Source organism: Oryza glaberrima, chromosome 9 (assembly GCF_000147395.1).
Source record: "Oryza glaberrima chromosome 9, OglaRS2, whole genome shotgun sequence".
NCBI classification, from domain to species: domain Eukaryota; kingdom Viridiplantae; phylum Streptophyta; class Magnoliopsida; order Poales; family Poaceae; genus Oryza; species Oryza glaberrima.
The window spans coordinates 19937807-19959823 of record NC_068334.1 but is presented as its reverse complement, the minus strand read 5'-3'; the positions used below and the strand labels follow the sequence as shown (position 1 = coordinate 19959823).

The window sequence follows — 22017 nt, the reverse complement described above, 5'->3', positions numbered from 1 at the left end:
TTTATTTGTTTCAAGATATGGGCTTACTTGGAGTAAAGAAGATTGGCATGAACAGCAGTAGCAGGAGGCACAAGAACAACTGCACCTTGGCAGCCTCCATGCCTAAAGAAACCTTCTAATTCTACCTATATATGCAATGTATCGTCTATTAATCTGTGGCATATCGACATATCGTGTTCTTATAACAGCCGACCCTGAAGCTTCGCTGTTGTCTTCAGCGAAAAGAACGAAAAGCAAAGGCAGGTGATGCAATTCTACCATCTAGCTGGGACACGCATTCTGAAATCTTACAACGAAAGCAGTTGCCCTACTTGGGATGCATTCTGAAACCTGACAAGAAAATCAGTTTTGTCATCAGATGAAGATGACAATTTCAGGCATGTAAAAAAAAAAAAGGACAGAAGGGAGCATTCTGAAATCTTTACAACAAAAGCAGTTGCCCTACTCGGGATGCATTCTGAAACCTGACAAGAAAATCAGTTTTGGCATCAGATCAAGATGACAATTTCAGGCATGTAAAAAAAGAACAGATCGGAGGACAAGTGCGAAGCATCATGTTGCTTGACAATATATTTCTTGCAGCAGCTTAATAAGCCATGAGTGTGTATACTGCGGTTAGAAAAGGGCCCAATCTGTTTTCCAGGCCTCGGCTCGTACGTGCTGGGATGCAGATTGCCCTTACAATAATGATGGATTATCTTACAATAATTTCAGATCGAGGAAATCATAAGAGCTAATGATGAATAATCTGAGCTGCACAATTAATGATAACATCTAGGCATCTAGCGAAGATTAGAAACGGAAACATCATGCTCCACAAGATTTGACAGTTGCCCTCAAGACTTAATGAAGTCTACAGTCAGCCTAAGGAGCCTTTTGTTCAAAAGAAGCCATGTATATAGAAAACAAGTACATCACAAGGCATTTGGGTCTAAGGGATCTTGATGTGCAATAAGAATAGAATCATTCACTCTCCAAACAATCTAGCGTTCCTCTAGAACAGTTAAAAACAGTGCTGTGGAACACAAGTAATGCGCTAAATGTGTTGATGGAATGAAAACTTGGTACAGCGAAGAATTAGGTCTCCTTAGGGGCACCCTTCTTTGCAGCCTCAGCTGCAGCCTTCTCTGCCTCGATCTCAGCAACATATTCGTCAATTTCAGCCTCCTCAAGTTGGCGAAGACCATCCTTCTGTGTCATCACTGCAATCTCGATGTTCTTTCCGCCACTCTCAACAACCTGTGCAATTTATGTCAGTTCATCAGTAATTGTTTGATGAAAACAATCTAAATGCAACCAAATACCATACTAGCATAATGGCATAGGTCAAAGACAAATGAGTTCAAATAGTGAAAAAAAAGTCATGTTCGCACGGTCACACTTAACCATGAGATCGCATTTTTTCTATAAAGGAATAGTTTTATTCCGGCCTCTGCTTAAGGCATACACTAACCATTTCTTATTACATAGTTTTTAGTCATAGTCTACAAACACCATGAGAGGACATGACAATAGAGAGCTAATAACACTAGGATGCAACCTATATTGGAAACAAATATGATGCATGTGACAAAATTAATGAAAGCATCAGACTGTTTGTCTGTTTCTGAAATTTATAAGACTCAAAAGACTATTGATAGGTCCTGAAATCCCTCAATTTGCTAAATCTGATGTCATGCTTATATACATTCTTGGACTCCGAGCAGAAGCCAGATGATTTGAAAGATCATCTTATAATTGCACAATAGACCTAAAATCACACAACTTTCAGAAGACGAAATCCAATAGAAACTCCCCAAATTTTGTGGCTTTCTTAATAAAATGATTGATATCCATAACACTCGTGCTTTAGAAGAATTTTACAGGTGTGTTATTAGAAGATTCATGTGTACCAGAGATTTTTACCAACAAGGTTTAAGGAACTTCATTTGTGTTGATTAACAAAGCACACTAGGCTTTGTCAATTTGGGTTCAGAATACTCCAAACATACAGTGGCACGACATACAAAAGTAAAAAAAATCTCCATGGATGGGTTATGGTATGGTATATAAAAGATTGCACCCAAAGTCTATATTTTAATATTCCCAGGGGCACTTCAAATACATTTATCTTAATGAACCACACAATTCAGCATTACAAATTACCACTGGAAAACATTACTCTTACAACTTCTACAATTAATTTCTTCAAACATAATTGATTTAAGCATGACATGAGCCGTTGATAGATGAGCAAGCCACAAGGTCAAACCAGGAGTACATTTCATATGTCTGCTATTTATATCGTTCTACCTCTGGTTATTCCTAAATCATGTCAAGCACTAGTTGACATCAAACAGGGAAGGCATGATCTTTACAACGGAGGATCAAGCAATTCGCAAGTTAAATAAACTTCTAAGATTACTCTAGTGTGTTAAATATATACTGCTGAGGAAGCAAGAGCAACAAATATACCTCTAGGAGAGCACGGATTGCGAGCTTGATGGTCTCTTTGCCAGAGGTCTCCTTGTAATTCTTCTCCAAGAACTCCCTCATGGAGTTGGAGTTCCTCCCCGTGGCGTTGGCCTTCCACGCGGAGAAGGTGCCGGAGGGATCGGTCTGGTACAGCGCGGGCTTGTCGGTGTAGGGGTCGAATCCGACGATGAGGGTGGAGAGGCCGAAGGGGCGGACCCCGCCGCTCTGGGTGTACTTCTGCTGCAGGCCGGCGATGTAGCGCGTGATGTACTCGACGGTGACGGCGTCCTCGACGGTGAGCCGGTGGCTCTGGCACTCGACCCGCGCGCGGTTGATGAGCACGCGGGCGTCCGCCTTGAGCCCCGCGCACGCCAGCGCGATGTGGGTGTCCAGGCTAGCGATCTTGCGCACCGACCTGCGAATCCCCCACCGGCGAGATGAGATCTATGGGGGTGTATGGGGAGAAAGGTCGCGAGGAGGTGATGGGAACCTGGAGTCCTGGAGCTTGGGGGTGGACTTCTTCTCGACGCCGAGGACGACGGTGTCGGAGCCGCGGACGCCGACGGCGGCGTTGCCCTTGCGGACGGCCTCGAGGGCGTACTCGACCTGGAAGAGGTGGCCGTCGGGGGAGAAGACGGTGATGGCGCGGTCGTAGCGGGCCATCGCCGGCGGGTCTAGGGTTCCGGCGGTGGCGGTGGCGGTGGCGGAGCTTGGTGGGGAGCAAAGACTAGTTGGGCTGCTGCTGCTTCTACTTGGGGAAGAAGAAGACGTCGCGGACTCGCAGGCTTCATGTGGTGGGCTTCCTAGATGGGCCGAGGAGCTCGAAATCGTTTTGCGTTAGGATTCTGTTGGGGAATAAGTTCGGGAAAAAGTACACAAAACGTCCCTCAACTTGTCATCGAGTTACAAAATCATCCTCCAACCACAAAACCAGATACTTGTCTAAAACTCAGGCAGAAAAAATTCAGTTACTTGTCTAAAACTCTGAAGTTACTAACATGCATAGCATTCATGAACGCATTCAGTTATGTGTTTAAAACGTTGTGTATTTGGGTTGTTTTGTTATAGACTGTTTTGGAATTGCACAACTGAAACTAAGGTAATGATAAATTTTCCACATCTTCTTGTTTCAAATGGATGAATTGAACAAAATTTATTGTGCTTGCATTTGCAGAAACAAGAAATTCACTTTCTTGTCAGAAATTATATTGTTACAGTATGAATTGACTTGCATAACTAGATTGAATTTTGACGATGAACGGATCAACAGTGCAGAGGCGTCTACATTCATGGTTCGTTCCCATGAAGATGTACAGGTGCAAAATCTGCCGTCCGTTCGTCTTCATCGACCTCCTTCGCCCCGTCCCAGTGCAGGCGTCGGTGGGAGAGTGCGGCTGCGGAGAGGCGGTGTCGACGGGCGAGCCCGGTGACGGAGAGGCCGCGGCGGTGGATGGGGAGCGGCGGTGCCGACGACTCTGCGCTGCTCGGGCTCATCGTCATCGATGGCTTCGTGCGCAGGCGGAGCAGAGAGGCGGGGGAAGCGGAGCAGAGGGGCGGGGGCGTGGCGGGCGAGCGGCGGCAGGGCGAGCGGCTCAGAGCAGCGGCTGGGATAGGGCCGACGGGAAGGACCCGAGTCGTCGTTGTGCTCCGTGTCGCCGACTGCCGCCCATCGCACTAGCCCTCCTCTCAGCCGCGCTCCTCCCTTGCCGGCCACCGCCTGCCGCCCGTCGCACCGGCCTCCTCCCCGCTGCCGAAGGCCGCGCCGGCCATCTTCCCCGGCGGGCCGCCGGACGCGCCCGCTGCGCCGGCACTCCTCCCGTGCTGACCGTGCTCCTCGAGGGGAGAAAAGAGAGAGAGAGAGGAGGGAAAGGAGGGGAAAGAGGGAGGGTGCTGACGTGGCACCATGACATGCGGGGTCCATCTGATTCAGCCACGTCAGATAAAATCAAGGTCAAAACCACCTGAAGGACTTAAAACAAACGGTTTTGTAAGTTTAGAAATGTTAGATATCTTTCGCGGTTGGGGGACGATTTTGTAACTCGATGACAAGGTGAGGGACCTTCGGTGCACTTTTCCTAATAAGTTCGTGCCTCAACTTTTACGTCCAGTTTGTATGACATATCTAGATAGTAATACCAAAAATCTTTACCCCTCGTCTAGTCAAAACCGTTTAACACAGATTCATGGAAATTCTCTACGGCAGGACCGCACCACGCCTCATGTACAACACCGTGTAGACATCTGACGTGTGTCCCATCACATTGCTGCAGCCAAGCACTTTCCTTGAGCCAAGCCGATGTCTTAAGTCTTTCTCAGCTCGTTGGAACGGACACCAAGCCGCAGTTACCGACTGCACATAGAGTTGAGCCGTTGTTTCATCAGAAGACAGAATAGATGGATAATAGGGGTGTGTTAGTTCACGCTAAAATTAGAAGTTTGGTTAAAATTAAAACGATGTGATGAAAAAGTTAGAAGTTTATGTGTGTATGAAAGTTTTGATGTGATGGAAAAGTTGGAAGTTTGAAGAAAAAAGTTGGAACTAAACAAGGCCTAGATTGTAAAACACAACTGTACGTCTACAACTAGGGTTAGAAATTCTAGAATGAATTTCGGTCATTTCAGATCCAAGAAACGATATTTTTTCGGCCGAATTTTTTTATTATTCTTTTGTGAATTTGGTAATATTTTGTTTAAATTTGGCCAACATTTGTTCAAAATTTCGGACTAAAATTTTCGAAATTTCAGTATATTAGTGACCTTCGATAGAATCGGCCAAACCAAAAAATAAAACCATGTCTGCAACACCATGTTCATAAGTCACAACAAACACCATATTATTGAAGAATGTAAACAGTTTATATTGTAGAAGCAAAAAGATAACCAAAACTCTTTCGGAACAGTACAAGCTAATTAGCAATGTCGGCCATACCCCCAAACCATCAAGTTTCAAGACTCTAAGAAGTATCACATTTCAATAGGTTCCTATTTAGACCTTGTTTAGTTGGGAAAAAATTTTAGATTTGATTGTCACATCGGATATACGGATAAAACATTTGAACTATTAAACGTAGTCTAATAACAAAACAAATTACAGATTTTGCTAGGAAGCTGCGAGATAAATTTATTAAGCATAATTAATCCGTCATTAGCAAATATTTACTGTAGCACCACATTATCAAATCATGACGCAATTAGGCTTAAAAGATTCGTCTCGCAATTTACATGCAATATGTGCAATTGGGTTTTTTTTTTGCCTATATTAATACTCCATACATGTGTCCAAACATACGATGTGATAGTGTGAAAATTTTTGTTTTGGAACTAAACAGGGCCTTGAAATTCTTAACTAGACAAACCATGGCCCTGTTTGGGGGAGCTTCTCCCAGCTGCAGCTTTTCCCAAAAGCTGCTTCTGCTAGAAGCTGCCCCAGACAGTCCACAGCTTAACTAAGAAGCCAGAAGCTGGAGAAGTTGGGTTTCAGAACTTTTCCAGATTCTCACAAGCTGGCTACCAAACAACTGCTTCTTAGAATTTAAAGCTCCCCTAAACAGGCCTAAATTCTCAGAAGCTGGCTACCAAATAGCTGCTTCTCAGAATTTTTTAAAGCTCCTCCAAACAGGCCCATGAGTCTATCCAGTAATCAGCTTTGATGTATTCAAACAGCGGCTCCCAAATCCCAAGCTTGAGCTCCCGACGGCCATGGAGAAAGCAGGTGGAGCGCGTGGTGCACGCAGAAGGTGGCCTGTCTCACCAGGAGCAGGAGTAGCCCACTGCCAATCAGCTCACCCAGGAGCCCACTCCTTAATTTCCATCGTTTCGATTTCAGTCTTAATTACTCCATTCGTTTCAAAATGAAGCTATTTTCTACACCTTTATACGTTCAAAAATGAATCAATTTTCCACATATCCTCTCATCTCAAGTCTCAACCATTCTCTATTTAAAATCTTCAACAAGTTTTATTCTTCTCAACCAATCACAACTTTTCACCAATCCTTTTCATTAACTTCCTTAATGCGAGATAACTAACTACTCCTGCCACAAGGCCTACATGTCATATACTGTGGCTGGCAAATCTTTAATTGTCCTATGTTTAAAAGTGGCAAAATAGTTAAATGCCTCCATATTAATACCTATATTCATTTTTGTATTTCAGGACATAGATAGTGATTATTTTTTGAACGGAGATACTCCATCCGTCCCATAATATACGGCATTTTGAGTTTTTGCTTGTACTGTTTGACCACTCGTTTTATTCAAAAAATTTATGCAAATATAAAAAGCGAAAAGTTATGCTTAAAGTACTTTGGATATTAAAGTAAGTAAAAAAATAAATAATAATTCTAAATTTTTTTAATAAGACGAGTGGTCAAACAGTGCAAGAAAAACTTAAAATATTTTATATTATGGGACGGAGAGAGTAGTGATTAGCCGTCCCTTGGACTTGGAGGTGGAGCATCGAGGACGCGCGCCGCGGCGCCGCGCACGTTCCCCATCAGGTGGCCGTGGGCGGCCGGTGTCGCGTCGCTGCCACCGGTGCTATTGTCGATTTGGATGCGGCACGGCCGGTGTCCGCCGGTGGTAGGTGCCGTTGTCAATGGCAGGTGGGTCCGGACCGGAGGGGACGTTGTTAGGGTGGCACGTTGCTCTTCTGTCCGTGTGTGTGTGACAGCCAGCAATCATGCACAGTGCATGTTACTGCAGTATTACAGGTGTACATGTGATGAACGAAATTAAGGCTATATAGGCCCTGTTTGTTTCCGTAAATTCTAGGGCTAAAATTTAGTTGTACTAAAACATAAGTCATGTTTAGTCCTATTCTGTTTGTTTGGAGGGACCAAAAGGGACTAAAACCTCATTAAATGACCTATCTATGAGCACTTCATCCAACACCTACATGCTTCATCCATTTAATAGTAGGTGCGCTATAGGCTTTTAGTCCGAATTAGCACCTTCTCCAGAAACTTATGGACCTAGATAGTTTTAGCCTCTTTTAATCCCTCCTGTTTGGTATTTTAGGGGCTAAGAGGGACTAAAGTGAAGGGACTTATGGATTAGCCCCTCTAAACAAACAGCCCCATAGTGTATAGTGTGTACCATCGTTATGAAGACCTCTTATCTGTTGGATGAACTTTCAATGTCATGTGATGTCTAGCATCGTTATGACGATCATAATTTATCTGCTGATCTTGTGTCTACATGAACAATTTTTTTATTTATTTGCGTGAAAAATAATTTATCTTTTCCTCAAGAAAAACAAAAAGCATGAGACAAGGAACTACTGTTCTCTCCACTTCCAAATATAAGAATTTCTAGGATTTAAATTTTATACACAGTATAAATATTCTAAGACACTAATTTTAGTGCGGGAGAATTTATGCATTTTTAGCCAATTAGATACTTAAAAAAGGAATTCAAGCAATTTGAAATTTAAATTTTGGCCACTTAGTAGATAACTAAAAGGAGATCCCTTCCATCTAGTATTATATTGTTATACTATAGGGTGGAGAAAGAGAGTAACAAAAGGATAAAGATCAATAAAAGCGTACATAAATCTTCTGAAGATGAAGATTAAGTGTTTCACGTAAAACGAGGTGGTAATAATATGTGATTAATTGAGTTTTAATTATTACAAATTTGAAAAATGGATTAATATGATATTTTAAAACAACTTCCATATATAAAGTTTTCACACGAAACACACCGTTTAGTAGTTTGAAAAGCATGCCACGCATATCCAAAAGTTTGTCCTCTCCTTATACAAGATTCGAACGGGGTCATACTCTCTTCGTTCCATACACTGCGCTACAAACACATTTTTCATCTGAATCGGAAGCATGACGGAGTAACAGCATGAGAAGCATGGGGAGAACGAAGCATAAAAAATCAGTGCCGCAGTGACGCAGTGTAGGTAGCTAGGTATGCTTTCTCATGCTGTATGCCCGTCCTACGTACGTAGGCCGGCCTATAAATACCACCGAGCTCCCCCTCCATTCCTCGTCGCAGCGGCGATTTCTCATCTGAATCGCAGGCCAATTCCAGTTGAGTTTCTCCACACATATAGCTCGGGGGATATGGCTTCCGGCAGGATAGCTCTGCTCTGCCTTCTTGGCTTGCTGGTAGCGGCCTCACCGGCTGCCATTGCTGCCAAAGATGACAAAATCTTCTACCAGATTACTTTCATGGTATGGATGCACAGATTAACTAAGCCCTGTAGCTATATGTAGATGATCGATTTAAATATGTCCAAACTCTGAACTCACCTGTTATATTTGAGTTTTATTTTTAAGTTCAGTAATCATTTCTATTTTATAGAGAGACTAACATTTGCAGGCAGGATTGTTAATTGATTCATGACCCCCAGCTCAGTTTTCAGTCGCATGGGTAAAGCTGTTAATTAATTAAATTAACTAACCGTTCTCTAAATATGCAAAGGGAGGAATATAACCGTCGAGATTTATCATCACCAGCATGTATCAGAGATTTTTAATAGCAGTAGAGGAAATAACACATCTGATTCGCGTAAAAAAAAAAACACGCATCTGATGATCTACACCTATTGCATTTTTAAATCTGAATTCTGAAACGTGGCGAACAAAGCTCGAGGACGACAGATGTGGACACTGCAAATAAACTAAGGATTTTATTTTGAAAAAAAAAAGGAGAGGAAAAACGCACGTTTTGCTTAACATGGACCACCGGTTTTAATTGCCGAGACACGAACTGATCATCCATGCAAAATTTGTGATAGCCCATACTGACCTTGTTGACGGCGTGCAGCTAACCATATGGCACCCATCACCTCATGAAAGCTACCACCTAATAATTCGTCCGTATTTGCTGAAACTTGATTGTTCTTGTTGCATCTTTTATTGTTCTTGCTTGTTCATGGTAGTAGCAATTAATTAAAACACTCACTAGATCTGGCAACAATAACGTGATTAATTAAGGATATGGATGCACATGTAGTGGCCGGGAGCATACTGCGCGCAGACGAAGGCCGGATGCTGCATGCCGAAGACCGACGTCGCGCCGGCGTCCGACTTCTACGTCGCCGGCTTCACGGTCTACAACGCCACCACCAACTCTTCCCTGTCCAGCTGCAGCAACACTCCATTCGACATGAACCAAGTATGTATATACATCGATACATGTATAGTTACTTGACTCTTCTCTTTTGGTCGTTGATTCTATTTATTTAGAGCAATTTTATAGTCCTTAAAAAGATATCATAAGGTATCACTTTTTTATTATAAATTTAGTATATCTTGGTATCTAATTTTTGGTACCTCTTTTAAGAACCATAAAATTACTCATTTATTTATTATGGGATCTGTTATATGTATGCAGATTGGGGATGCCACGAGGCTGATGCAGTACTGGAACAACATCAGGTGCCCCAGCAAGAACGGCCAGAAGGGCTGGAAGAACGCGTGGGAGACGTCCGGCGTCTGCTCCGACCTCACCGAGAGCGCCTACTTCGACACCGCCCTCGCCCTCCGCGACAAGATCAACCCCCTTTCTCGCCTCGTCAGCAACGGTACACTAAAAATAAAATAAAATTCATGCACATCACCCTATAAGGAAAAACATAACATACTATAGTAATACGTGCTAAAAATATATATATGGTAACAAACGATAGGATTACACGGTTTGAGTTTCACTACGTGTAATTATTAACTACGCGTATGTAGAGAAACATCCAGAGGTATTCTGACTAGCTTCACAAGTTGGTGGGTTAGCCGACCTGTATTCGACGTCTTACCCCTTCTAATTATTTAATATTAGGTCATTTCCTAATATTCGTGTTTTTTTATCTGCGCGTAGGTACACATCACCATACACGTACAAACATAACACTATGTCTTAAAAAAATTACATAATAACAAGCGACAGGATTACACGATTTGAGTTTCATGAACCGATCGGTTTCTAAACTAGTTACTGCGTGCAGGTATTAAGCCGGACTTTGGGCTGTACAGCGTGAAGAAGATCAAGGAGGTGATCGAGGAGGGGATCGGCGCGCCGGCGCTGATCCAGTGCAGCAAGGGCCCGTTCGACAAGTTCCAGCTGTACCAGATATACGTCTGCGTGGCGGAGGACGCCAAGACGTTCGTGGAGTGCCCCAGCCCGAGGAAGCCGTACACCTGCGGCGACGACATCCTCTTCCACCCTTTCAAGAAGTGGATGCTCAAGACCAACTCCACCAAATCCTACGCCGCCGCCAGCGCCATCGACCAGCTGCTCGAAGCGGTCATGGAAATCTGAGCTCGATCGATCGATCAAGAAGACAACTTAACCCTTGTCGTGATATGCGCTTTGTGCGTGTGTGTTGTCTGTTTCGATCGTGATGTTTTCTGCGTGTTTATTTCGTGATGTTCTCTCATCGCGCCCGCGCGCGGTTGGGTACGATCTGGGACAACTACGTAGCACTGAATCCGTCTCTGTGATGCATTCAGAGAATAAGTCCGAATATGTGCGGCCATGGCCTTGTTAATGTTTTCATGAATAACTCGTGTAGTGGGATTACTTTGTCATCGGACATTTCATGATTTCCAATGCACACCTTGGCTGGGTTCTTCTCCCCATTTTTCCAAGCCACCTTTCTCGGCTTTCGCGCGCACGCTTTTCAAACTGCTAAACAGTATGATTTATGCAAAAACTTTCTATATGAAAGTTGTTTTAAAAAAATCATATTAATCCATTTTTAAAAAAATAGTTAATACTTAATTAATCATGCAATAATACGAGTTTCGTTTTGCGTGCCGGGGAGGAGGGGTTCCCAACAACCCCTCCTCACAAACACAGCCCTTGTACAATGAATGCTCGGGAAGTTTGAAACCCCTTTATATAAAAAAAAGCATAATGGTTCATATGACAAATATTGGCGACAAATATATATAATACATCGTTATAAATTTTCACCAAGTTGATTTTAGTGATAGATATACTGTTTCAATATTTATAGATACAACCAAACTAATGGGCGAATCACTACCAGAAATTGAATTAGCCCCGACGGCTAAAAATTGTCAGGGACAATTTTTTATATTGTTGGTTGATTGTATCGGCCACTGCCCATTGCCCATTGCCGATGAGGAGGTAAAATCCCATGTATTTCCTTCTCTATCAAGAAATAAATATAAGTTTCCTAAAAAAAAAGAGAAGTTTGTTTTATGTGATTGGTAGAAAACTAACTTTGATTAATATTGTAGGAGATAAGTCCATGAGTCCCACAAATATAAATAAAAGAGGACAAACACAAGGGAAGAAGGACCGGCCAGTCAGACCAGCGGATCGATGAATTGAGAGGTTGGCTAGGTCATCCGGTCTGGTTTTTTACTATGCCCGAAAACCATTGACACCAAGAAATATGTCGGTGACCCATATTTTGGTCAAGCCAGTGCCTTTAATTATATGATTTTATTTAAGTTTTTGAAATGCACATAACTCAATAAAAACCAAAGGTTCCAAGTCTGAATTCTAGTTAGCATGCAATCAAATAAAAAATTACAGCTCATTCATGTTCCACGTTTAAAACTTTTAAGTTAAACTGGTTAATCCATACAACTTGCTAATATCGATGCATCGTGTCTATTGATATTGATACGTGAGGATCTCGTTCCTGTTAACTCCACCATTGATGTGAGTATAGGATGGCTTTAGGGTATTAGTGCAGGAAATGTTTGGGGGTACGTTGTGTGGTTTTAAAGTACTCCCTTTCTCACCTTTCCAATACCTGTACATGTAAGGAAATGCAGTTAATTAAACCTGCCCTGCACCTGCATATGTATCTCTTCAGCTCGTAGCTGTTGCCACTCGACCGGACCCAGCCGCACAGCGCACTAGCTAGCCGCCTAACGTACGTGCAATCTTGCGCACGCCGTTTTCGACGGCAAACTCTACCGATCTGGTGCGACGCGGGCGCGCGCGTATGTGTGCACGATCGAGGCACACACCTCTCACCTCGCGGGGCCTCTGGGCCACGTACGCGACGTGACGCGATCAACCAACCGACGAATTATTGACGACGGCGACATCAACCGCGCGCGCGCGCGCTCTCGACCTCGCTCTCCTCCTAGCTACGACGTACATTGATTGTTGACGCGGCGCTCGCGCGCTGGCTCTCGCTCCCGGTCCGCACAACACCAGCGACAGCGAGCTAGGACGATTCGAGATATCTCCGGCCGCAAGATTGCCATCATCTCGAATATCCGACGAATCGTACGTGTTCATAATTTGGCTCCGATGGGGTTTCAAAAAAAAAAAAGATAATTTGGCTCCGATCTGCGGAGCCATCGTAAACGGCATATTTGCAAACGAAAAGTAATTTATAAATAGAACTTTTATATACGTATTCTTAACAATCTAAAATTAAAGGCTGAAAAAAAACTTCGATGAAAATAATTCAATATCAGCTCCAAATCTAAAATTGAAAATTTAAATTTTGCTGATAAGCATAAGCGAAAAGATGAGGCCTTGATCTCTCTGGAGGTGTACACTATACTCTAGAGTAGGTACCTACTCTGCTAGTGAATGATATGAGCGAATGAACCTTACCAAATTTTAGCAATTTGGTAATATTGCCAAATTTTAGCAATTTGGCAATTTCGCAGTATTTTTTATCTATTTATTAGAGTTTGTTAAAAAACTAAATGAATACACATATTTAGCAACTTTACTTTAAAAAATAATACGGTTTAAAATGATATTAATCTGAACAACCCATATCTCTTTTAGAAAAGCAACATAAAGAAAGCAGTAGCACTAGCATTTTTACCGTTCTTATGAACTGATTTATACAAGGTGAACGACGGGAATCATTATTGTTCTTGTGAGAGAGACACAAGGCAGCTGGGGGACTGGTAGCGAGTAGCGACAGCTTTCTTTTCAATTTGACTATGTCAGGGAGCACATTTTACGGAGATTGGGCCCCTTTGAATCACAGGAATAAAAAAACGGAGGAATAGGAAAAACATAGGATTCTGACAGGAATGTAAGTGTAAAACAGAGGATTGCAAAACACAGGAAAAATGTAGAAATGACCGTTTGATTGGACCACAGGAAAAACACAGGAATTTGAGGAGAGATAAAGACTCAAAGGATTTTTTTCATGAGGTTCTACCTCTTGTTAAAATTCCTCCAAAACTTGTATAGGAAGAGACATTCCATAGGAATTTCATAGGATTCCATAGGGTTCATTCCTTTGATTCAAAGGGCTTTATAGGAAAAATTTCTATAGGAATAAAATCCTCTAAAATTCCTATAAATTTTCTTTGAATGGGGCCTAAAATGATAGGGCAGAATAGACACGTGCATGTATTTCTCCTTGGAGTGAATAGGTGGGCCTGGTCCATCCTGATTGTTAGGTATGGCCGTATGAGTGAAGATAGTTTACTCCAATTTACGTACATCCATTGTTTATTAAGTAGCACAATTGAGTAAATTTTATAAAACAACTAATACTATTAATTTCCTATAATTTTAAAGACATACTAAACACTTAAACAATAATAGCCGTCGCCCATGGATCCACCGCTCCCGTGGCTGCATACAGCAAATCCACCGCTACCGTGGTTGTGGCCGTCACATGAAACCTATTGTGCCATTTATGAGGCCATGGATCCACGTCTCCGTCCTAAGAAGAGGGAGAGGGAAGGGGAAGAGGCAAGGAGCGTGAAAGGAGACAATTATGGCAGGCGGAGCGAATCGGTCCTGGGGGAGGCAGCGTGGAGGGGACGGTGGGGAGGAGAGGAGTGTCAAGGGAAGAAGAGAAAAAAAGGAGGAAGAGGAGGAGATAAAAAGGTGGGGTGTGTTTGATAATGGGAAATGAAGGATGGGATTGGAATTAGGAAATGAATGAAGGGTTAGGATTAAATGAAAGAGGGAGAATGAATGGTTAGGATTTAAAGATGTCTTTTAGCGGGTGGGAAATCATTTCTCTATCCCATTAGCCAAACAGTGGCGTGGAGGTGCGGGGAAAAGGGGTGCAGCCAGCGGGGATGCACATGATGGCTCGCCTAGCTTCATGCAAAATATTAATGGTCCACCAGCTCTTCACGTATATTTTTGTGGACAGGTCTTTTTATAGCCCATTTATGAAAATAAGGGGGTGTGCAAAAATTATTTTTACAGTAGCAATAATTATCTAGATTCACCTATCGAACACACAGGCATTAATATTCATGTTGTTTCATGTTAGGCATACATGTCAAATGCACCTAGATGTGTCAACTAAAAGTGCAAACCTCTAATAAAATTGCTACACCATGTAATAGAAGTTACATGTTATTGTAGCAATTTAATGACAAGTTAGGTTAAAACGGTTGCAAAATGATAATTTTACGAAATTCACTAATCACAATTAGTTTTATGCGTGCCAATTATCTAGCTCTCTGTTCGCTATCTATGCATCGATGGTGTGATTGATTATGGCATTAATTTGATCAATCACCGTGGATGCCTGTTAGGACAAATTTGCCTTGAACTAGAATGTTTACGTTACTACCTTTTCTAAGGGACTCCACATAATTAGATGCATATTTCTTATTTATTAATTTGATATTAAGTTTCTTCTTAATACTGCCTTCTTTTCACAAAAAAGTTAACACTAAAAAACACATAACTCAGGGTACCTATTTAAGAACCATAAAAAATTCTCCATGAATTAACATTCAAAATTGTCATGCATGTTCCCTTGAAAAACCATAAAAAAGATGGAGAAAAATGAAAGGTCCATTCCTTTGCCTCTTGCCCACAACCTGAGCCTATAAATACCCTCACAATGGTTGGGCAGCCAACCAACAAGCAAGAAGAAATTTCTCTCCTTGTAGAAACAAGCCTAGAGAGTACTATGGAGCAGAGGAAATTTTTGTTGTGCCTAATTCTTGCCTTACTTGCGGCTTCAGGACCTGCCAAGACCGTCAATGCTGACTCGCCCTTTGATTTTTATTATCTCATCCTCATGGTATGAACTGCGAATCATCAAATATTTAACTTCTTGCAATGATACGCATTTAGTTTAGTTATAAATTATGACTACCTTTTTCTTATTTACACTTTCTTATTCAAATTAATGAAAAAGATTCTATGTTTGTAATTCTTATTAGTATTACATAAAACTTCTGTTCAAGGATATGCATGTTGTACATGATGTACTATTGGCATCTAACCTTATTATTCACGTGAATTAAGAATTTGTAAAATTATGAAAGTTTCCTCAGAACAAGTATATCATCTTTTTTTTTAAAAAAAATAGAAATATTAATATCACATAAACAGCCTAAATGGACAAATTAGCTGTACGAGATTTTGCTACTGTCCTGTGTTCTTGCTAAAACGGAAGTCAAAGAATGAAAGCAGCACAAACGAGCACATCAACATATTTGAACATGTACAGCAAGCAGGAGCTGCAAGACAATATCGACAAAATCTACTGTGATATATATGACAAAAGTCTGATGAAGTTTCAACAATGTTGATTTAGAGCATACTCATATCAATAGTACGTAAAACCAGTAGAAGATATATATCTCATAGGATTCAGGACTCAGCCCCAAACGAGGGGGAAATTTTCAAACTGAAATGCAGAGCAAATATAAATGATCTCTAGCTCAATAGCTCATACTGCACTGAGTATAAATCGATTCGCATTCGTGCCTGCAGTGGCCTGGAGCATACTGCACTGACAGCGAGTATGGTTGTTGCGTGCCCAAGTATGGTTACCCGTCAGAAGATTTCTTCGTCAAGAGCTTCATGACCTTTGACTCGTCAGAGAACACAGCTGTTGTCAGGTGCAACTCCGACAATCCTTTCGACATTAACAAGGTTAGCACACATTAATTTACAAGCTAGCAGTCTCATTTAGTTAGCTTCATGTCTGTAAATATATACATGTATAATAATAATATTTATATGATGCATGCATATACAACGCGACATATATATTGCAGCTAGACTCAATCGAGAACAACCTGAACCACTACTGGAGCAACATCAAGTGTCCCCGCACCGACGGCGTGAACTCATGGAAGAGCGAGTGGAACAGCTATGGCGTCTGCTCCGGCCTCAAGGAGTTGGACTACTTCAAGGCCGGTCTTCAGCTCAGAAAGAGCGCAGATATTCTCTCTGCTCTCGCCGAACAAGGTACATGTACAAATCATACCGTCACAAATTACAAAAACTGAATTAACATAACTCTCGGCTTAAAAAAGAATCAATCAAATCTTAACTATCCCTGGACAAGTATATATCCAAGGTTATAGCTAGGATTATGAAATATTTTTTCATGAACGTAGAAAATACATATATAATTTATGCAAAATGTATGTCACCAAGCAAGCCGGACGGTTAGTTAGGTGGTGTTTGAAACTAATGAAGATGAAGATTAAGTTAACGCACGTAAAACGAAAAAGCTATTAGCACGTGATTAATTAAGTTTTTTTAGGAAAGATTAATTAAGTTTTAATTATTATAATTTTAACAAATGGATATACTTGATATTTTAAGGCGACTTTTATATAGAACGGAACACACCATTAGTAGCTTGAAAAGCGTGCTAACGAAAACCGAGGTAAATCTTAATGCTTTTTGGGCCGATGGATGAATAGGCATCAAGCCGGACTACCAACTGTACAACACGGCGTTCATCAAGTGGGCCGTGAACCAGAAGCTGGGTGTGACACCAGGAGTGCAGTGCAGGGACGGGCCATTTGGGAAGAAGCAGTTGTATGAGATCTACCTCTGCGTTGACAAGGATGCCAAGAGCTTCATCGACTGCCCTGTCCTGCCCAACCTCAGCTGCCCAGCCGAGGTGCTCTTCCATCCGTTCCACACCTGGATGCTCAACACCACATCTGCTGCTAACATCGTGATGCCCACTGAAACTGTGTTGGCCTAAGTAAGAGCCTTTAATTTGCTAGCTAAGCTGCCATGATCTATTTGATCAACCTGTCCTAAGAGCATGTAGCATATGCTTAGCTTGTTGCTTTGGGTGAATAAATCGCGCAACTTTTATATATTGTTGTGCCCGCTGAATAATATGTGCAATACTATATATGAAGTATTGTACCGCATATGTTATGTATTACTTGTGCAAGTCTTGTGCACACCTGTGAGGTGAATGGATATATTATGAATATATAACGTGTTGTATTATGAACTTTTTGTGCTCTTGGTCCTCCTCCTTGCCAAAAAAAAAAAATTAGAGAGAAGATGTGGCATGGACAATTATGTTAAGCACTCTCTCCGTTTCAGGTTATAAGACATTTTGACAGAGGTGGACAAGTTTAACAAAGTTTACAGATAAATATAGTAATATTTATAACACCAAATTAGTTTCATTAAATCAATAATTGAATATATTTTCGTAATAAATTTGTCTTGGGTTGAAAATATTTTTATTTTTTTGTAAACTTAGTCAAACTTGAAACAGATTGACTTTGACCAAAGTCAAAACGTCTTATAACCTGAAACGGAGGAGAACCATTAATTTGGGATAATATTGAGCTATGCTTTTATTTAAAAAATGTTCCACGTTCAATTTGATAGAAAAAATAGCATATAAACAATACGTAAGTGGTAACCGTTTTAGTTAGACTTGCTCAGATTTCATAAAATTCGTAGCTCCACTACTGATTATCACTACATGCATATCAGCATATGTCGGTGAAAATACCACCGATCGATCGAGCGCGGCGTACGTACGTGTACGACGTGCAATTGCATAACGACCACTCGGTTGTTAGTTTCGTCCTGATCGTATACCTATGCTCGGCTTTGCATGAATTCGTTTCACGCACATTACACAAATGCCATGATCAAACCCGTCGCAATCTACTTTGATGAGAGTAAATCCAACATTGAAATAATCGAATTATCGGGAGATTCACGCACGTGCTTGTTACCAGGTGTCATGCATGGTCCAAACTGTCGCGAACAGCTTAATTTGGTTTGATGAGTAAATCCAAAATTGAATTAGTCGAAAGATCTAGGCACAACCAACATGATAGTAGCAGTTATGTGGAGCTGGACGGTTGGAAGTCGTCGTGTCGCTTTAAAAATCAAAGCACTACAACGAAATGATAGCGACGCAAACAAAAAATGTGCGTTTTTTTACTCCAGAGTTTTTCCTTTCTGAAAAATGACTCAACATTTTTTCTCTATTGATAAAAACTGGCAACGCAAAAATTACCGGAAAAAAATTCATCCAAGCTTCAATATATTTAGAGAAATTTCTATATTGCTATGTCGTAACTTGTACTAAGTATAATTAAAAGGTATTCCATGTTAAAAAAATAATTAAAGAAACAAACTCTATCCAGAAAGTAGACATTAGCTCCGATCATCCAATACATTCAGCACCATGCAGATATTAGCAACATTGAAGTATATATGATGAAAACAACGGAAAATTGAACCGTGCAGTGTGCAGACCAGTCATTTCAGAAAGGCACCCGTGGTAAATTTGGGGAGCAGTGGCCACAACTTTCTGAGTCCTTTCAATGGTTTCGCCTTCTGTATTATTTTGAGAGATCGTATGACAAGACAACATACACGTGCAAATTTTCATAAATTGATCTGAGTGAGTAGGCCAACCAGTATTGTGCATTGTAATTAGTTCCCAAAAATAACAGCACTAACTATTTTCATCAAAAATAGAAATTTACAGGGATTGCTATAAACCACTGCAATACCAAACAAAGCATTACAGATTGCCTTAAAAAAATGAAGCATTACAAAAGACAGTTCTACCTTGCTAAACCATCATGAGAAACTGAGAATATGTGTGTTCATCTTCATCACAGTGCAGAATTCACTGAGTAATCAGTGTCAGCAAGTGGGATTCGATTGAGTATGAACTAACTATAATGTACAACATTTTAGACGCCTTGCCTGATTTGTGGTAATGTAAAATTGCACCTGCTGCCCAAAAAGTACAAAGCAAACCAAAGCACAAAACAGCCTACACTTCTTCAGCCCATTTCTCCTTCGGTATCTCACCAGAGTCGGTGATTACAACTTTCTTCCTAGGCTTGCCATTGTAAGTTCCAGCACCCCCTTCAATGGCGTACACATAATCCATTCCCTGAATCACCCTGCCAAATACAACATGCTCCCCATCCAACCTGTGGTACTTATAATTTCAGGAGTTGTGCCATCTAGATTGATCACTGGTAACTTATAGCGTAATAGAACTTACCAGCTGGTCTTGATTGTGGTAATGTAAAACTGCGATCCATTGGAATCGGGTCCAGAATTTGCCATGGCAATAACACCTGCATGATGACAGCAGACCAAGAGAGAGAATCAGAAACAGGGCAGAGCATGCATAAAGAATATCTAAAAATCTATGCTCCATGTATAGGAGAAAAATGTGCAACTTAGCGATACATATAACTCATAAATAAAGGTAAAGTAGAAAGTACAAATCGGTTAAGCATTCTGAATTTCTGACCTGGATGTGTATGTTTTACTATGAAATTCTCATCTGGGAAGGTGCCCCCATATATAGACTCACTTCCTTTTCCATCACCTCTAACTATGTCCCCACCCTGAATCATGAAGCCTGGGATAATACGATGAAATCTTGATCCTTTATAGTGAAGAGATTTACCCTTGGGCCCAATGCCCTCTTCTCCTGCAATAGTGAACAGAGTGCAATATGGATAATCATGTGAACAGAAGGTTGAATTTCAGCTGTAACAGGAATAGATCTAGGAAGAAGAAATACCTGTACAAAGAGCCCTAAAATTTGCTGCAAAATGAGGAATAAAAAATCAACAAGCTATTATTGCCAATTTATATTACAGTAGCAAACAAGTGGGACAAACTATATTATACAAATGATAATCAAAGTATCTTCAAGGGGAGATTTATTGTCCACACAAACAAAACATAAGAATTCCATAATCTGCTACGCCACTGTCTCCAAAGGATTATAATCTCAAGTTTGTAAATAAACATGATGAAGAAAAGAATGGGCGTAAGATTACCAACTGTTTTTGGCACAACATCTCCATAAAGGCCAATGACAATTCTACCTGTAATGAGGGGAGCACACAAGAATTAGGTTAACCAGGGCTTAAGCTGAGTGACATGTATAGTAACGGTGCAAGCAACAAGTTTTATTCTTTCCATTGGAACATCCAAGACAGATTGTCATGATGATATAGTGATATACCTATATGTTGCCCATCGATTTCCACATCCAAGTATACCCTGTTAGTAACTGCAGGTAATCGAACCTCTCCAAGGCTCTGTACAAGGTGAGAAAGAAGAATAAATATTCTGTAACATTGAATCATCATCTCACTAGTCACTACCACCGTAACCGAGGCCAGAACCTATCTCCCAGATCGTCCACAAAACGAAACGAGCGTCCCTCGTCTACATATTTTTCAGAATCTAAACACCATGTTCTAATCTTGAGACAAGAAGTGATGCCCATAGTCATGAGGTTCAACTCATTGTACAATAAGGCTACTGTTGTCAGCAAAACAGAAATCATTATGTAGTCAGATGCCAGCAACTCGCATATATATGTATTCCTTGCTTTAAGTCGTTCCCTTCTGGCCCGGTGAGAAAAAAGTCATTTCCCTAAACGATTGATGGGGATGGTGTTCTCTACAATCCTACTAGTAAACAATATCGTCTAGCTACTGAAGCATCTCGAGCAGCATAATACGAGCATACTAATTGCACACATCACATTGCAGAATGGTACTGCGAGCAGCTAAAACCCAACTGCATCATGTAGAACAAATCAACAGTGGAACAGAAAGATCCAGTCTAATCCCGTCCCGTTTCCACTCCCAACGAAGCCAAGAATTGCCGCGCTGATCAACCGAATCGAACGAATCCGTCCCCAACTGTAAGAAAAAGCCCATCATACCTCGCGGCGGGAGTAGGCGGCGAAGGCGAGGTAGAGGGCGGCGCAGGCGAGGAAGGCGACGGACACCTTCCGCAGCATCGCGAACCAGGGGCGGGTAGTTGGACACTTCTATCTCACCAATTCGCCGCAACGACGGCGCAAATCTGCAGGCGAGAGCAGCCGCCCTCCCGGTTTGGGTTGGGGGGGGGGGGGGGGGGGGGCGATTCACTCGCGGCGGAGACGAGATCGGCGATGAAGCAGACGACGCCCTCCGCCTCCGTGGAATGGGCTTTTTGGCTTTCCAATCCTTCTCAAAATGTTGGGCCCACTTTATGGCCCATTAAAGAGGACGAGGGACTCGCTCCGCGCCGCACCGATACAAATCGAAATGAGCCAGAGCCGCGCATTAAGTTCACTTTGACTCCCTTGACTGGTGGCCGAAACTTACTCTTACCCCTCAATCACAACACCGAATATCTCAAACCTTTATAATTATTAAAGCCGATGCAATTTGACTCTCTTAACAATTTTAAAGGACGGTTTCGCTGTCATGACGTCTCATGTGGCATTAGACTTAAGAAATATACGTGAGACCCTTTTGTTATTAAAAAAAATTATGGGACCTACTAACATGTGAGGCCCACATGACATCATCTATCCTTCCCTTCTTCCACCTCCCTCTCTCCCCGTT

General features: G+C 41.6%; 4 protein-coding genes across 4 annotated transcripts; 2 read left to right on the top strand and 2 right to left on the bottom strand.

Annotated features, from left to right (window-relative positions):
- Positions 1-817: 817 nt before the first annotated feature.
- LOC127783866 (proteasome subunit alpha type-7-B) lies at positions 818-3199 on the bottom strand. Its single transcript, XM_052311012.1, has 3 exons — positions 2945-3199; positions 2455-2869; positions 818-1239 (listed from the first exon to the last, which is right to left on the bottom strand). The coding sequence occupies exons 1-3, from the start codon at positions 3115-3117 to the stop codon at positions 1078-1080; spliced, it is 750 nt and encodes a 249-aa protein (XP_052166972.1). The 5' UTR covers positions 3118-3199; the 3' UTR covers positions 818-1077.
- A 5242-nt stretch (positions 3200-8441) lies between these two features.
- LOC127784165 (ribonuclease 1-like) lies at positions 8442-10992 on the top strand. The gene is made up of 4 exons (XM_052311360.1): positions 8442-8637; positions 9422-9583; positions 9803-9992; positions 10410-10992. Exons 1-4 carry the CDS (start codon positions 8527-8529, stop codon positions 10721-10723), a joined length of 777 nt encoding a protein of 258 aa, XP_052167320.1. The 5' UTR covers positions 8442-8526; the 3' UTR covers positions 10724-10992.
- Positions 10993-15250: 4258 nt separating this feature from the next.
- LOC127784006 (ribonuclease 3-like) lies at positions 15251-17611 on the top strand. Its single transcript, XM_052311176.1, has 4 exons — positions 15251-15422; positions 16121-16282; positions 16408-16600; positions 17065-17611. Exons 1-4 carry the CDS (start codon positions 15309-15311, stop codon positions 17352-17354), a joined length of 759 nt encoding a protein of 252 aa, XP_052167136.1. The 5' UTR covers positions 15251-15308; the 3' UTR covers positions 17355-17611.
- Positions 17612-19141: 1530 nt separating this feature from the next.
- Positions 19142-21555, bottom strand: LOC127784774 (peptidyl-prolyl cis-trans isomerase CYP21-1). Its single transcript, XM_052312143.1, has 7 exons — positions 21348-21555; positions 20637-20712; positions 20449-20496; positions 20187-20210; positions 19911-20093; positions 19656-19731; positions 19142-19581 (listed from the first exon to the last, which is right to left on the bottom strand). Exons 1-7 carry the CDS (start codon positions 21423-21425, stop codon positions 19419-19421), a joined length of 648 nt encoding a protein of 215 aa, XP_052168103.1. The 5' UTR covers positions 21426-21555; the 3' UTR covers positions 19142-19418.
- Positions 21556-22017: the final 462 nt, after the last annotated feature.

What these genes read in the sequence shown, in the direction of transcription:
- LOC127783866 (XM_052311012.1), bottom strand. Translation starts at nt 3,117, where the DNA reads ATGGCCCGCTACGACCGCGCCATCACCGTCTTCTCCCCCGACGGCCAC. An exon ending in CCCAAGCTCCAGGACTCCAG is followed by an intron (nt 2,870 to 2,944) that starts GTTCCCATCACC and finishes GGGGATTCGCAG; the next exon opens with GTCGGTGCGCAAGATCGCTA. An exon ending in CAATCCGTGCTCTCCTAGAG is followed by an intron (nt 1,240 to 2,454) that starts GTATATTTGTTG and finishes TAAATTGCACAG; the next exon opens with GTTGTTGAGAGTGGCGGAAA.
- LOC127784165 (XM_052311360.1), top strand. Translation starts at nt 8,527, where the DNA reads ATGGCTTCCGGCAGGATAGCTCTGCTCTGCCTTCTTGGCTTGCTGGTA. An exon ending in TCTACCAGATTACTTTCATG is followed by an intron (nt 8,638 to 9,421) that starts GTATGGATGCAC and finishes ATGCACATGTAG; the next exon opens with TGGCCGGGAGCATACTGCGC. An exon ending in TTCTCGCCTCGTCAGCAACG is followed by an intron (nt 9,993 to 10,409) that starts GTACACTAAAAA and finishes TACTGCGTGCAG; the next exon opens with GTATTAAGCCGGACTTTGGG.
- LOC127784006 (XM_052311176.1), top strand. Translation starts at nt 15,309, where the DNA reads ATGGAGCAGAGGAAATTTTTGTTGTGCCTAATTCTTGCCTTACTTGCG. An exon ending in ATCCTTTCGACATTAACAAG is followed by an intron (nt 16,283 to 16,407) that starts GTTAGCACACAT and finishes TATATATTGCAG; the next exon opens with CTAGACTCAATCGAGAACAA. An exon ending in CTCTGCTCTCGCCGAACAAG is followed by an intron (nt 16,601 to 17,064) that starts GTACATGTACAA and finishes ATGGATGAATAG; the next exon opens with GCATCAAGCCGGACTACCAA.
- LOC127784774 (XM_052312143.1), bottom strand. Translation starts at nt 21,425, where the DNA reads ATGCTGCGGAAGGTGTCCGTCGCCTTCCTCGCCTGCGCCGCCCTCTAC. An exon ending in CCGCCTACTCCCGCCGCGAG is followed by an intron (nt 20,713 to 21,347) that starts GTATGATGGGCT and finishes CACCTTGTACAG; the next exon opens with AGCCTTGGAGAGGTTCGATT. An exon ending in TTTTAGGGCTCTTTGTACAG is followed by an intron (nt 20,094 to 20,186) that starts GTATTTCTTCTT and finishes TCACTATTGCAG; the next exon opens with GAGAAGAGGGCATTGGGCCC.